At 36.2% G+C, this 14,219-nt stretch overlaps 1 protein-coding gene across 1 annotated transcript in view; it reads right to left on the reverse strand.

Annotated features, from left to right (window-relative positions):
* LOC129752880 (ankyrin repeat domain-containing protein SOWAHA) overlaps window positions 1-14,219 on the reverse strand; it is a 326,016-nt gene that overhangs the window by 65,542 nt on the left and 246,255 nt on the right. The window contains exon 5 of the mRNA XM_055748667.1: window positions 8,416-8,427. Within this exon, the coding sequence (XP_055604642.1) occupies window positions 8,416-8,427 (12 nt within the window). The remainder of the gene's footprint in view (window positions 1-8,415; window positions 8,428-14,219) is intronic.

Genomic DNA, 14,219 nt, shown 5'->3' on the forward strand with positions numbered 1-14,219 from the left:
AAAAATAAGCGTATGCCACGAAACAACGAACCAACTTTAATTGAAAATGTTAAAAAATTGTAATCTTGTCACCACTGTCCAGAGTACAATTAATCCCGTATGCATCTGAAAATCCTACCGGCGTCATCATTTGCTGTCGCCGTCTTGTTCGTGGTCTCCAATTTTCGTTCCATCGATGGTTTTCGTGCATTGTATCATGTTATCTGCTATCAGAAACGGAGACCACCCTCGCATATCTCGCAGTCTTTGTAGCGCCAGCGAAAACATACAGATTCCAGAACGATGGAAATTGAGACATTTTCATTCTGTCTGGCGGTCTCTGATGTTTTCGAATTTCACATGAACCAAATTGTACGAACATCGAGCACTGTTTTAGGAAATTGAAAAAAAAAATCACGAGAAAATGAAGAATCGAACATTTCATTTCATGTTTGCTTTCTAAAAAATAAATTCTAACATTTTAAAAAATATCTTGAGAAATAGGATAGATTAAGTTTGTGATCAATAAGGTGATGGAATTCCGTGGACATAGGAAGTAGGCGGTGACCGTCACTGACGGGTGTGGTTATTTTGGCTGCTGATTTTTACTCCTGAATTTTGTTTTATTTTTTACTTGTGAATTGTTATTTGTGACAAAAATTCGAACAAAGTTTGATAATTAGAGTTTGCATCGCGATTATTCTAGTTTTGTTATTGTTTTGAGGTCTGAAAGCCCAATTCATTATCGAAATTAGCGGACGATGTACATTGGTTGTTAAAATAGCTAGGGCCGGTGCTGGAGCTGGAAGAAAATTTACAGCTACGCTTGAAACTTTCCTCGAATCAAATCAAAGCTAAGTATACCTTTATTGTATTAAAATTGAAATTTCTTGTTTAGTAAGGTAGTTTATAGAATAAAGTGTGATTTTTATGTTTTGCGATCTGCCAATCATAGTTGCTTCCGCAAAAAAAAAACTATGGTTAAGTTTCCAATCTGTTCTTAATGAAAATGTATTTCAAGAGTCTACATAGTATTTGCGCTGAATATATATCTTTTTAAATACGTTTAAAACTTTTTTTTCGAGATTTATAAATAAACTAATAGTGTCGAAATTATCTAATTAATTCCATTTGTTAATGGCAATGGTTACTATGATAACTTTTTGTGAGGAAAAACTCAATCACCTATTATGACATTTAATTGATTTAATCGTTTTTAATTTTTCATTGAGTTGTATTAAAAATTTGCTATGTTCTAATTTAGCCATCGCTATATTATCAAACAACAAACAATCAAAAATGCATAATTTGAATGATCACTAAGCAATTTTAATATTAGAACTTTCAAAACGTTCTGTTGAAATATCCACAAACGTTTTTCTAACAAACTAGGCCAACGGTCATGAGATCGAATCCCGGTCACGGCATACAAAGTACACTTTCTGTAGGTTGGTGGTTTTAGCATTTGTAAAATACTAGCCATCATATCCTCGGAAGATGTACCCTTAGAGTTAAGTAAAAGGAATCTCTTCAACTTTGTTATTTCTTGTTTTTCATTTGCACCCTATGTATTGTTATATTCCCAATGGAGCGCATATGATTCACTTCAAAAACCAAATTTTGAACTGAATTATTTAAGTAGACTCCCCATATTTAGTTCTAGAACTTAGGTTGTAAATCAATATTGCTGTTTTTAAAATGTGGAAAACCTCGTGGAAAAGAAAGGGTTAAACTATTGAATTCGGATTAATTTTGGAAACAGAAAGTAGAACAGAACTGGGAAGGTTTTTTTTAAGGTAAGAGTTGTTTTTGGAAGATTTTGAAAATATTACTTTTTCTGACATCAAGATAATTGAGGCACTGAGGATCAGACTAAGTGTCCGAATGATTGTTTCGAGAAAACGCTCTTCAAAATTGTCAAGCTGCTCACTTTTTCATATATTTTTCGAATTTAAGGAGTTTAAATTTAAAAAAAAAAAAGTGATATAAAAAAATGCACCAGATATGAGATTTGAAGCATTTTTGGCATTTTCATCCCGCTGATACATCCAATGAAATGAATCATCCAATAGGAAGAAAATCCCTCAGGACAAAATCTCTGCTCTCGAAGGCCTCAATTGTAGACATCTGATCAAACTCAGAAAGCGGTCTTCAGATTACTGTCCAGATCTTGATACACGTACTGTTAGTTGGATTGTAGATCCTTTTAAACGTGGAATTACTATCATTCCAGAAGAATCTCCAGGTTTGACAAAAGCAGTTCTTGGAACTTCAATCTAATACCGGAGCACGTATTCAATTTAAAATTTAATCAATCATAGTCGTCTTTTTGGATGTCAGAAGATGAAAAGGCTTTGAAAAGTGTAAGTGCATGGAAAGTTGGTTTTAAAAATTCTGCCATTTGGAACAACATATTTGTGCCATCGCTCTTACACAAGAAAATATCTATTTTGAAGCAATTTTACTGAACATAATAAAACATTATGTCTCTGGAATGTAAAAGTAAATGTTTTAATTATAATTTTTTTTCAAAATTTTCCTATTCTAATAGTTGTTTATACCATCATTGTTATTATTATTATTACCATTATAATATGAAAGATGTTAAAAAGAGTCAATTTGTTTATTTTGCTCTCCGCTATGGGTTAACATCAAAGAACACAAAAATATTTTCTGGTAATGATAAAAAAAATCCCGGCCGCTGTTATAAAGCTTCAAACATGGAACACTAAGAAAGTGTATTAAACAATAATTTTTAGAAATGTTATACAAGCTGTAATTTAGTAGGGATTGCAAATAATCTGAGCTTCAAATTTATTACAGAAACAAAATTGATCAAATATTGCACCCGACTTCTCAAATTATCAGTCTTTAAGCAATTATTTCCAAAATGTTAGACAACACAAATATGCTGTTTTGATTTCTTGTGATCGTTTCTCCCTATTGATGGGACAATTTGGTCTTTTTTTAATTATAAGTACTCAGTGTGTTTGATTAAACACTTGTTCTTCCGTCGCCTTGTGAATGTTTTTTTTTTCATTAATGTTTTTCATCAGTTCGATATCAATGCACAATCAGATAAACGAAAAAACATCGATGACTATCAGCTGCCAGTACTTCTGTTTTGCGGTATAATTATGCAAATTGATCTACATAGCTGATAATTGCCTTCTCAATTTCTCATCGTATGTTACTTTTAATTTAAAACATCGTCTGTGCTACCACAAAGAATGATATGTATTCAAAATCGTGCCTCCTTGTGTTATCTGCACAAAGTGCCCGATGTGTGCCTATCAATTAGAATGGAAGCAAAATTGATGTTATCTTTATTGACAGCGAAATTTTACATTCAATATTGTTTGCTTTCTTGCTGGGGCCACACAGTTGTATAGTTGATGATTTTCTTTTTACAAATGATACTAATTTTTATAAACCTTCTTAATTAATTACATCATAAACGGCAAGGTCCAGTTCCGATTTCGATCTTTTGAAATGGCTTGAACATGTCTGTGAATTAATCTCCCGTGGTTTACTGAATCGGCATATTTTGATTTTTTCATGCTCATTTATTAAAGCTGTACGTGGCTTCTCACCCACCTAAAATGTTTTTATCGAAATAAAAAAAACCCTCAGCCCGCAAAGAAACAACAGATGAAAAAACTAACACATTTTTTTCCTTTTTGATCTTTTCTGTAAATCATAACAAGGCATTACTCGTCTGGTGAGGGTTGTTGCACAAAATATGCCAGGTTCGTCGCTTACCCGAAACTTAATTCCCTCCTCTGGCGTATCGGACTTGAGGAATCTTTTGTTGGATGAATGGCGTCTTGACTGGTTAAATGTTTTGTACCAATATTCACCATTAAGAGCAACCAAAAGCCAACATCCTAGCACGAGGGCTAACCTGGCAACCACTACCCTGAAAGTGCTTCGTCTCGTGAAGATATAGTTGAAAATGTCATTCAGTCTCGGTTAGAGGTATGGGGTCAAGCCACCTACTAGTCGCCACCTGCCGTTTTCAGCCAGCCTAAAATTTGAAATTTATTACGAAAGAAAGTTGCTAACGTTGTTCTTCACCCAGACACATCTCTCTTCCTGTTTCTGTCCAGGTTTTTTTTTCGTGTTTTTCTGCTAGCCAGCAAAATGCTCATTCATTCATTCATTCATATTGGCCACAACAAGATGCTGGCTCTCGACCTTACCAAGGCATCGACCACGTACCGAAAATACATTCCTGATCCCCTGCGTTGACTCCTGCTACATTGCAAACGGACAGTGATAGAGGATCTCGATTTGGTTTTGTAGGTTGGTTTTCGAGCCATGTGCCTGTTTCCTGTTTTTTTTTTTTGTGAACGACTGTACCCTGCGTATTAAGCGAATTATGATTGAAACAAATTGGCAAAATCGAATTATATTCCAGTTGTTGTTTTGCCTTTTATCATTTCCAAATCGGCATCGGTGTTGAAAAACGAAATCGTAATATATCGTTCATGCAAAAATTTGTTTTCGTTTTCGATTCGATAGCATTCAATTTCTGCCTAAAGCATTATATCTATGCAATGCGTGAAAACAAGTATAGAATTTTCTACAAGAAGGTAATGTTAGTTATTTTATGAACATATGTTCAAAAATAAAATTATAATGCTTTAAATGTTTCAACAAAGGTTACATTACAAAAGCAGATCAAATTTAAAAGACTTTTTAGTATTTCAAAAAATATAAAGAAAAATCAACACAACGGCATGAATTGAGCTCAAAACTATTTGGCCGTGCGAAATGAAGATTTTCCCAAGTAAAATTTCCAGCTAAAGAAATTAATATACCGTACCGTTGTAACGGGAAATCACTTGATTTCAAAAAGTATTTAAAAGTAAGTTTCTAACAAATGTGTCAGAAAACTGGCTCACCTCCGACGGAATTTAATTCTAAGACTAAGACCTTTTATTTTAATGTAAATATAACGATCAAGCTTATTTTTAATTGATAATTGATAATATTGCAATTTCACAAACCCTAACTCTTCGTTGGAATGGATTTTCTTTAAGAAGTGTAACTCAACAAGTTCAGAATTTCAAATAAACCATTTTAACTTCAAATTCATTCATCAAATACTAGTTCAACACATCAACAAGCTGGTAGCCATGTGGCAGATGTTTACTACTCACGATATTCAATTATTTATTCTTTATTAATGCAACGTTAGATTGATAATCTTTTAATTTGTTACATTGTGAGTAAGAATTCGTTTGATATAAAAAAAAAACTCAAAAATAACTGTTACTGAAAGTGTACCTATTATTAATGAAAAAAGAAACAGAAACTTTAACTGTTCAGATTTGCCAATAAACTCTCTCTGAAACTTCCACTGTTTGGCAACAGTATTATCAAAAACCATCTAAAACTTAGTATCCATTACGTTATTACCAATCAATGTGAATCTCAAAACAAATTATTTTACGTTATTACAAAATTTATGCTAATATGTAGATACTATTTTTCGAAAAACCAATTTCAACCACATTGCATTGTGTTTCTTGTTCTGCCAAATTGAATCAGGCCACAAAATTCACATTTTTTCGATGTGGGAAGAATTACAGAGGTAATTTTGATTAATTTCGGTTGATTTTTTCCCATCAACTTATATTTTTTAGATAACTTTTGAAAGTGGGATGAAATTCATTTTAAGAATTTCTGATTTCTATTGATAATTTGAAAATAAAGATTTTTAATCAATGATCAACTTTCCCGAAGACCGCAATAATTTTAACTGCTGCGAAACACATTAAAGAATGTTGTGTTTACTTTTCCCAGTTCTGTAAAATACGAGAATTTTAACAATTTGTATTGAGGCTTTAACCCAAATTTAATTAAATTTGTTTTTGAAGCAAAAGTCAAATCGTTTTGCAGTCTTCAACAATTTTTTAATGTTATAAAACCTTTTTTATTTTTTTTAATGATGTCAGAAATATTTGTAATGATATATTTTCAAATTTTTAAAATTTTGTAGAATTTATTATTTTTAGATCATTGTATCTCTAAAGTTCCAATATCTATATGAATCTACACTAATTTGGACTCAGTTTTGTTTATCATGTAGGTTTGTTGGTTCATCAGTTATCAATTATTGATTTTACTCAATTCTGATTAATTTTTCATCTTATAAATATATAGAGGTGTCAAAATCTGACGAATAATTCGAGTTCAGGACGCCAAAATGATGGATTATTCAAGCTTTTAATAATGAATTAAAAATGTTGTATTGTATATTCTTATTATTATGAATTTCAAAACTTCAAAAAATAAATGTTCATTTTTAACTTCAGAAAATTAATTCAAACTTGATGATTGAATTTAAATTTTGATATTTGAATTTCAAAGATATTTGTATCTTGATATGGTTAAGATTTTAAAAACCTAGTATTAAAAGTGAAAAATGACAAATGACAAAAAAACACCTTTAGTTGAATTGTTTTGCTATACGTTTTGAGATACTTGCGAATTTTCGATTCGGACAAAATCACCAGCAAAATCATGACCCTATTTGAAACAAATCAGCAGTTACATGAGAATTTAATGGATTACCTAAAGTCAAGCGAACCAACATTTATTTATCGTTAGAGAAAAATCTTCCTAATTTTGTCAATTTTGGTAGCAAGAAGATATCAGTTTTGTAGGTTAATCTACTCATACACTCCATTTTTTGGATTCCTGGAGAGTATTTAAGAATTGTTAGTCGATGAAAATACCTTTTTTCCCTTGAATAATAAAAAAAAACCAAAAGCAAAATCAATTGTTTTGATTGTTTGAATGATATTAAAATTTAGAAAATGTCATGAAATACTGAATTAGTGTACAACAGGTAAAAATATCATACGCATATGTGTGGTTTTGTATGCTTTCGTAGAGGGTTAAAATATCCACTTCCATTTTTCACATTCCCCGAATCCCGGGAACGCAAAAATGGTCGGAAAATGGACAATCTAATCGTTTTGGGCTTGAGATGTGAAAATTTTGATTCTCCTGATGAATTTCAGTCACTTTTTCAAATACCTAATGGCTACTTCGGTTCATGGACAAACATTACCTGTAACAAATTGAATTATCATCTTGTTTCTGTCTTGAAAGAGAAAAAAATGATTATCCAGAATGTCATTCTCTGAAGAACCGGCATTAGCCTGGACAAGAAACCCTACCATATTATTATCCATCAACCGCAACGGAGAAAAAATAAAGATGTTTAATGATACTTACACCCTTTATTCGTTGAATTTACACGTAGTTAAGGTTGTCAACAGTCCAATTGGTGGTGAAGCGATATCGACCCCAATGACCCGGGCAGCGGGTGGCAAGTGACCATCAGTTCCATTTTTTATGTGAACCATATATTCCAATAGCAGTCATCATTAGGAGGCATCAAAAATTTTCGGAAGATTACCATCGAGAGCGTCCAGTAGCGTGGGTCAGCGCCGAAAAGTGGCCCAATTTCGGGACAACGTTGAGATCGGTCCCGTTTGATAGCCCCGTGGTTGGAAAATTGCAGGTTACATTCAATTGTGTCGCCATCCGGTTTCCCGTCGGTTTAGCGTCATCCGGCAGATTCGTAACGACGCAATCATAGTGATGGTTTTTTTTTGCGGCACGATGATTTTATCCATTCCGTTAAGTGGCCGTTGGGAGTTATTTCGTGTGGTTTGTTGGTTGTTGGTGGTCATTTTGTTAATGGTGCCGCACGATGGGAGACACGCCCATGTTTTTTTGCCGAACGATTATAGATGAATTTGTTAAACATGGAAGAAAATTAAAGTTTTTTTTTGGAAAAATACAGAGTAGAATATTTTAAATTGAACACGCATACAACTTGAATACATATACATTATGATATTAGAAATCTTCCGTTCATCAAAAACAGCAGATTTTCAACTGCAATAAATATTGTAGCGATCGGCTATTTCAATGCAAAATGCAAAGTACCTACTACATCTAAAGCGTAGTTTCTAGAAAGTAACTTTTCTATACCTATAAACCTTTGGATTCGAGGGCTTCATACTCAAAACATTAATCTGCTTTCAAACATAATTTTGTTTGTTCTGAGCTGTTTAAATTCAATACGATTTTAACAAATTTAAAAAAAATCTACCAGAAAAACTATTATAAACACACCAAAGACGAGATGTCTCGTAGCTGGTTTTGGGCCCAGAATGGTACACTTAGTAAGTTTTACCTTGAAAATGTGTTCTATGAATCAAACAAGACAATTTAAATCGATCATTGCATGTTGCTGATATTTTATGCAACTCAGAAGAGATTTACTGCGTATAGGTATAGATAACTTATATTTGAATAAAGGTTAGTCTATCTAGTTATTCAATTTAGGGTAAAAGGTACAAAAGATTATACTCATCTAGTCGAAATATTTATCCAATTCCATTGACGTACCGTGCTCATGTCCTGTAAAGAGAGAAAAAAATGCTGTGATTAGAATTCATCACACCTCCTTACCGAACCCGAGATTATTATGACAAATGACATCGAAAACAAGGTGCAAACTGCTGCTAGAATAGTAGGCCACGCCGCACGAAGGAAATAAAATCACTAGACAAATCACCTGATTACGTGTTTATGAAGGTGCCTATTGTAGTAGGTAGCAGGCCATGTCCGTTTTTTACCCTAATGAATACCCCAAAAGCAAGTGTCTTGGCATGCTGCGACTGTAACATTCATGCGGTCAGTCAGACAGTCCGTTTAAATAGCGCAAAAGGGGAAGAAAATCGTAGGAACGGCGAATATGACAAAATTGATTTAAATTCATATTTTTACGATTCGTCCCCACAGGAAAAGAAACCGTGGCGTGCGTTTCGATTTCAGCCGGTGGAACGTGAGGAATTTATGAATCTTAACCGAGGAGGTCTGCCACACACCAAGTGCCTTCCCGAATCGGCCAATAAAGCACCACGAGTCGTCGTATAATATTGAAATTTATGCATTGTAAATTATTATATCGAACCATGTTTAACCGACTAATAAACCATTTAATTTGACTAGAAATAACTTCATCACCGGCTGCGTACAAAATGAGACGGGACGAGAAGAAAAAAAAAATGATTTGAAGGAAAAGGTGGCGCAAGGTGTAAAAGCTTGTGTGCTTACAAACGATGTCCAATATTGTGCTGTGATTTCCATTTTTCGCGCTTGGGTAGTTTCTGTTCGGTTATATGGCACCTATTTGGGTACAGGCTAGGTTTCGAACAACGAATTTATGTTTTATTTACACGAGTTTTGATAGTAAAATATTCAAATTTCAGCCGAGACCTAGCTTTTAATTCCGGCCAGTAATAACATTTTTATTGTGATGAATTCTGATTTCTTTGGACATTTTGGGTTTCATGAAAGCATAGCAGCTACATTTCTTAGCGCGTCACCAAGATTGTCAGTACGGAACTTTATGTGCTTTGATACAAATAGGGTTACCACCATAGAGTATAAGATTGGTATCACACACAAGTTACACTAACTGACTATAAATTCCGAACGAATGAATTTTTATGTACCTATGTACATACAAGTTGAAATGATTTTTTTTAAAGGAAAATAACGTTAGAAAGTCAAATTTCTATGAGACCTCTTTTACTGATGCAATCAGAGAAGGTTTCGGTTAATACTATTTAATGGTAAATTCGTGTTGTTCCAAGAAATGAACGGTTCGTAAATTAACTGAATCGAACCGTAGCATACGAGTCAGCCAAGTGCAAACGACTCAATTGGTTCGATAAAACCGTCACGGTCCGAGCCATTCGAATCGGTCGAACCGTAGGAACCGATCGAACCGTAAGACCGTCCAAATCGTACGAACTGCTGGAACGGTTCGAACCAACCGATCCGTTAGAACCGTCAGAATCTTCCAAACCTTCTGAACCGTCCGAACCGTTCAAACGGTTCGGGCGGTTTGAACGGTTTGAACGATTCGAACAGTTCACAAGGTTCCTGTGACGTGACCAGTCTTGTTATCGGTACCACCATTTGAACTTTTTTGAAGACATTCACAACACATCGTTCTCGATAATAATGGTGATCTCTGTCGTTTAATCGGAGAGTAAATAAATTTCAAAGGATCTTTGTATTGGTTAGTCGTTTGACTTTCATTCCATGCGTGAATAATCATTCCACATTGCAGAGCGTCGGATTTTTTTTCCACAGGAGAGAGTAAAAGAAAGGATTGCATTGGCTTATTGAGACTGTAAGTTATGCTGCTTAAAAGAGATAACCGACATCGTAAACTGTCGGTGGCGAAACGCCACCAACCCCCTAGATGTTACTTTTAATGGTATCACTGCTAGTAAGAACTGTCAAAAAGTCATTAGCAACTTTTAAAACTAGTTTACTCAAAAATGGGTGAACTTCTTTCTGTGTGCATGCAAGCAACAGTTTTTTATATGCTTAAAAAGTGTTGTGCAATCAATTTGTTCGGATTAGTTTTTTCATCTTCGCTATGGTTCGTATTGATCTTGAAACTGGAAAGAAAATTATGCACACTTGGTGCACTAAAAGGGTGTAACCGACAACCAAACCGCAAAACGGTTCAAAGTACACACCACAAGCGTAAAAAATATCAACGACAAATATGACAACGAGTCGTCCTTCCTTTGCCTTCATTCATATGCATTAATTTGCCCTTACCGCTCATATCTGGACAAGATGTTTATGTAAAGTTGTCCGCTGTTGACTCTACTAAAGGTTTACATCCAGACTGAATACCGGCATCGATTTTCAAAGATTGTGCAGCATCTCTAGCTGGTCCGATTTGCAGTATTCTAAATCGGTCATATAATGAACGATCGTTCCCTAGCGCATGGAACATCGCGGCTGTTTCTCCAATATTCAAATTGGGAAATGCGCAAAAGGTCGAAAACTACCGTCCCATCTCAATTTTGAATTCTATCTCCAAAGTATACGAAGCTTTGATGCAAGAAAGTCTGTACGTCGCCGTTAAACCTTTCATATCCAAATCACAACCAGGGAAGCAAATCGAACAGATCTGATAATGATAACTGGTTTATCACTTGTGTTACACTTAGCGATAAATATGAGATAGTGATGACTTCTCATCCCTTTCCAAAGCCGATCAAAATTACTCGTTCGAACTTAAATCTAGTGGGCATCAGATTTCTTGATGTGCGCCCCGTGCAATTGTTGGTATTTTTTGTTGGTACGTCTACCGGCCGAGTCGGCCCGGCACCTTGAGTGTCATCAAGCAATTGTTGGTAACTTTGTTGGTGCGTCTACCGGTCGGGTCGGCCCGGCACCTTGTGCATCAAGCAATTGTTGCTGTCCTCCTTGGGTGCCAGCAAATTGTTGGTGTTATCCTTAACGTTACTAGAGACGATAAATTTGAATCGGAATGCACAACTTATCGAGAGCAAAATTGAAGTTGATAAGCGCTAGGTATAGTGTTCTTTCGGATGAAAATCTCTCTCACGGGTGTTCTGATCGGCAAATTCTATCGGATGATAACGATTTTTGGATTCCCTGATTACAACATGGATTTGTGAAGAAAAGGTCTGTCAGCAACTTGGTGTGTTACGTAAGCTCAATCAGCAATTCTAGGCTATTGCTGATTGAGCTTACGTAACACACCAAGTTGCTGACAGACCTTATCTTCACAAATCCAAAGGTTGTCAAGTGGACTCGATTTATATTGATTTTGCAAAAGCTTTCGACCGAGTCCCGCACGAGATACTTATCAGAAAGATGAACTGACTTGGTTTTCCAATTTGGTCGCTCACAAATCGCTGCGCTTCCACGAAAATAAATAGATCACGATCTGGTTTATTCGAAACCCCGTCAGGAGAACCCAAAGGAATCCACCTCGGACCACTACTTTTCATCACATTGATCTCTGTGTAACACTCGATTCTGACAAGCTCCACTATGCTGACCATCTGAAGCTTAAAGAAGAATTCAAGGTAGCATAGACTATATGGCACGCTAGGTTTGAAAGCTGGTGTCGCATGAACGGGATGCAGGCTAATGCAAAAATAAATGCAAGGTAGTGAGTTTTATCTGCTCACGAAATATCGTAAATTGTGACTACCGCCTATCTTGAAGTTATCTTGAAAACGTGAAGCCCATATTAGATCTTGGAGTAAAAAATGATAACAGGCTCACATTTGTTGAACACATTGCAATTACTTTCGCAAAATGTTTTTCTGCATTAGGATTTCTGCATCGAAATACCAAGAGTTTTGACGACATCTTGTAACATGGTTACTATTTGCTTCTCCAACACAAACAATATTATCACATAGTAAAGATAGTTTAATAGGACATTTTGTAAATATTATTGTTAGTTATTTAATTCGTCAATGTTATTGTAAATAAAAGAAAATAAAATAAAAAGATTCATCACATGTACCGTCCAAATGAAACGAAACATTATCATGTTGATCAGATGCAAGCTTTCATTCAAGCTTTTATGCAACTTCTCCATACAAAATCCGCTTTCCATGACTATGGTGATAGGGTGCCACCGCTCGAGATAACTCTCAGAGATCCGAGAAGGATCCGGGATGAAAGGGAAAGATGACTTGTTTGGGGAGACACAAGAGATTGCCCAATGTCATGCCGAGAGCATGGCTGGTGTACCCGAACTAAGGTTCGAAAGTTCGATGACCGCATTCATGGGTCATCGGATTTCCCCTCAAAAAGGTCAAAGGATTTTCCGTACTTGCGACCCAACTGAGGATCTACGGAACCGATCTTGATGACTTTGATCCAGACCGTGGTTTAGGCCGTAGCGAGGTTCTTTTTTATTTGTATCGCGAAGTCGCAAAACTAGATTAGAAAAGCTAGGTAGTGTTGTGCGGTGTTAAAATCTATGTGCGTCGACCTTCAACAAAAAAAGGAAAGCAACACCGCAACGCTTTTAGCGATCCCTACGGAATCTCGCATTTCCAGCCACGGGAGGCTTCGAAGTTTGCCCGACGTAGCACGTTGGAAGGGAAACGCACGCCACCAAGCGTTCTCCACCAGCCCGTAGCAAGCCACATCCTACCGGGCCGACGGTATTCATCATCACCCCACCGTAGCCGGAAGCGTCGCAGAAAGTTCGGACATCATTTAAGGAAGACCCCTTAACCGCTTCAACGACCAGTCCAACCATCTATTTTTGGACCCGAGTAAGCCAGCTCTGCTTTATCGGCATCGAGCGAAACGGTACCGTAAGTACGCATATGAAAACCTAAATGCGCATTTGATTATATGAAATTTTTGGGCCCATGATTAAAAACTAATAACCACACACAGTTTGGAAACTTTTACCCCGATACAGTTTCCCATTTGAGAAGCTCCGCCAATTGAGCTCATTCTCAAATCGAAAAACCGCACAACTAGGGAAAGCACAATAAAAGGAACAATCAATTAGGTAGAATTATGTAATCTAAAAATAGATACCAATCTCCAACACATGTACACCAATAGAAACCCCCTACCAATGTAAACTAAAAATAAAAAGGCATGCTGTAAATAGTTTTTCGTTCATCTAAAAATAAATGCACTTAATTATTTCGTCCGCAATTTGATGTTAATTTAATTTGTGCATAGCTTTCCCCGAACAGTTGCGTCTTTTCTGAGAAGGTATTTCACGTGTCCGGTCCGCTTAGTTTGTAGAGTTTACTTTTTTGTTCTTAATTTATTTTACTCCGGGTGAACTGCTCGAGAAAACAGTTCCCTCGCTTACGCCTCTATCGCGGGAAGGAAAAACTTGGGAAAGTAAGTTCCACCCATGACGAGAAGCGCAAGTGAGTACCTTTTGAGCGGATAGGATAACGGTTTGCGTCCCAGCTATTCTTTGGGCACGACGGTGCAATTGCTGGTACATTTCCCTAGCATCATCATCCTCCTTTACCTTTCGTATCCCTTTTCGGATCTTGTTTGGACAACCCGCCCTGAGGTCGGGGGTCTAGCCGGGCAATCTACCTCGACGAGTGGTCCTCATATGAGGTGGCGCGTAAACCACTTGTTTCATTGAAAGCGGAAGTAATCATTGGAGAAGCTTGATGCGCACGCGCGAAATCGCACGTGTTATAATCTAAACGTTGAAAGCTGTTTACGGCGCATTAGTACGAAGCATTATAGAATACGCTGCTCAGATATGGGCTACCTTTCAGAGCACACATTGTTACCGCCTTGAACAAGTGAAATGTAGTTTTATAAGGTACGCTTTACGACGCCTTCCCTGGACTGAA

This window comes from Uranotaenia lowii, chromosome 3 (genome assembly GCF_029784155.1).
Source record: "Uranotaenia lowii strain MFRU-FL chromosome 3, ASM2978415v1, whole genome shotgun sequence".
NCBI classification, from domain to species: Eukaryota; Metazoa; Arthropoda; class Insecta; order Diptera; family Culicidae; genus Uranotaenia; species Uranotaenia lowii.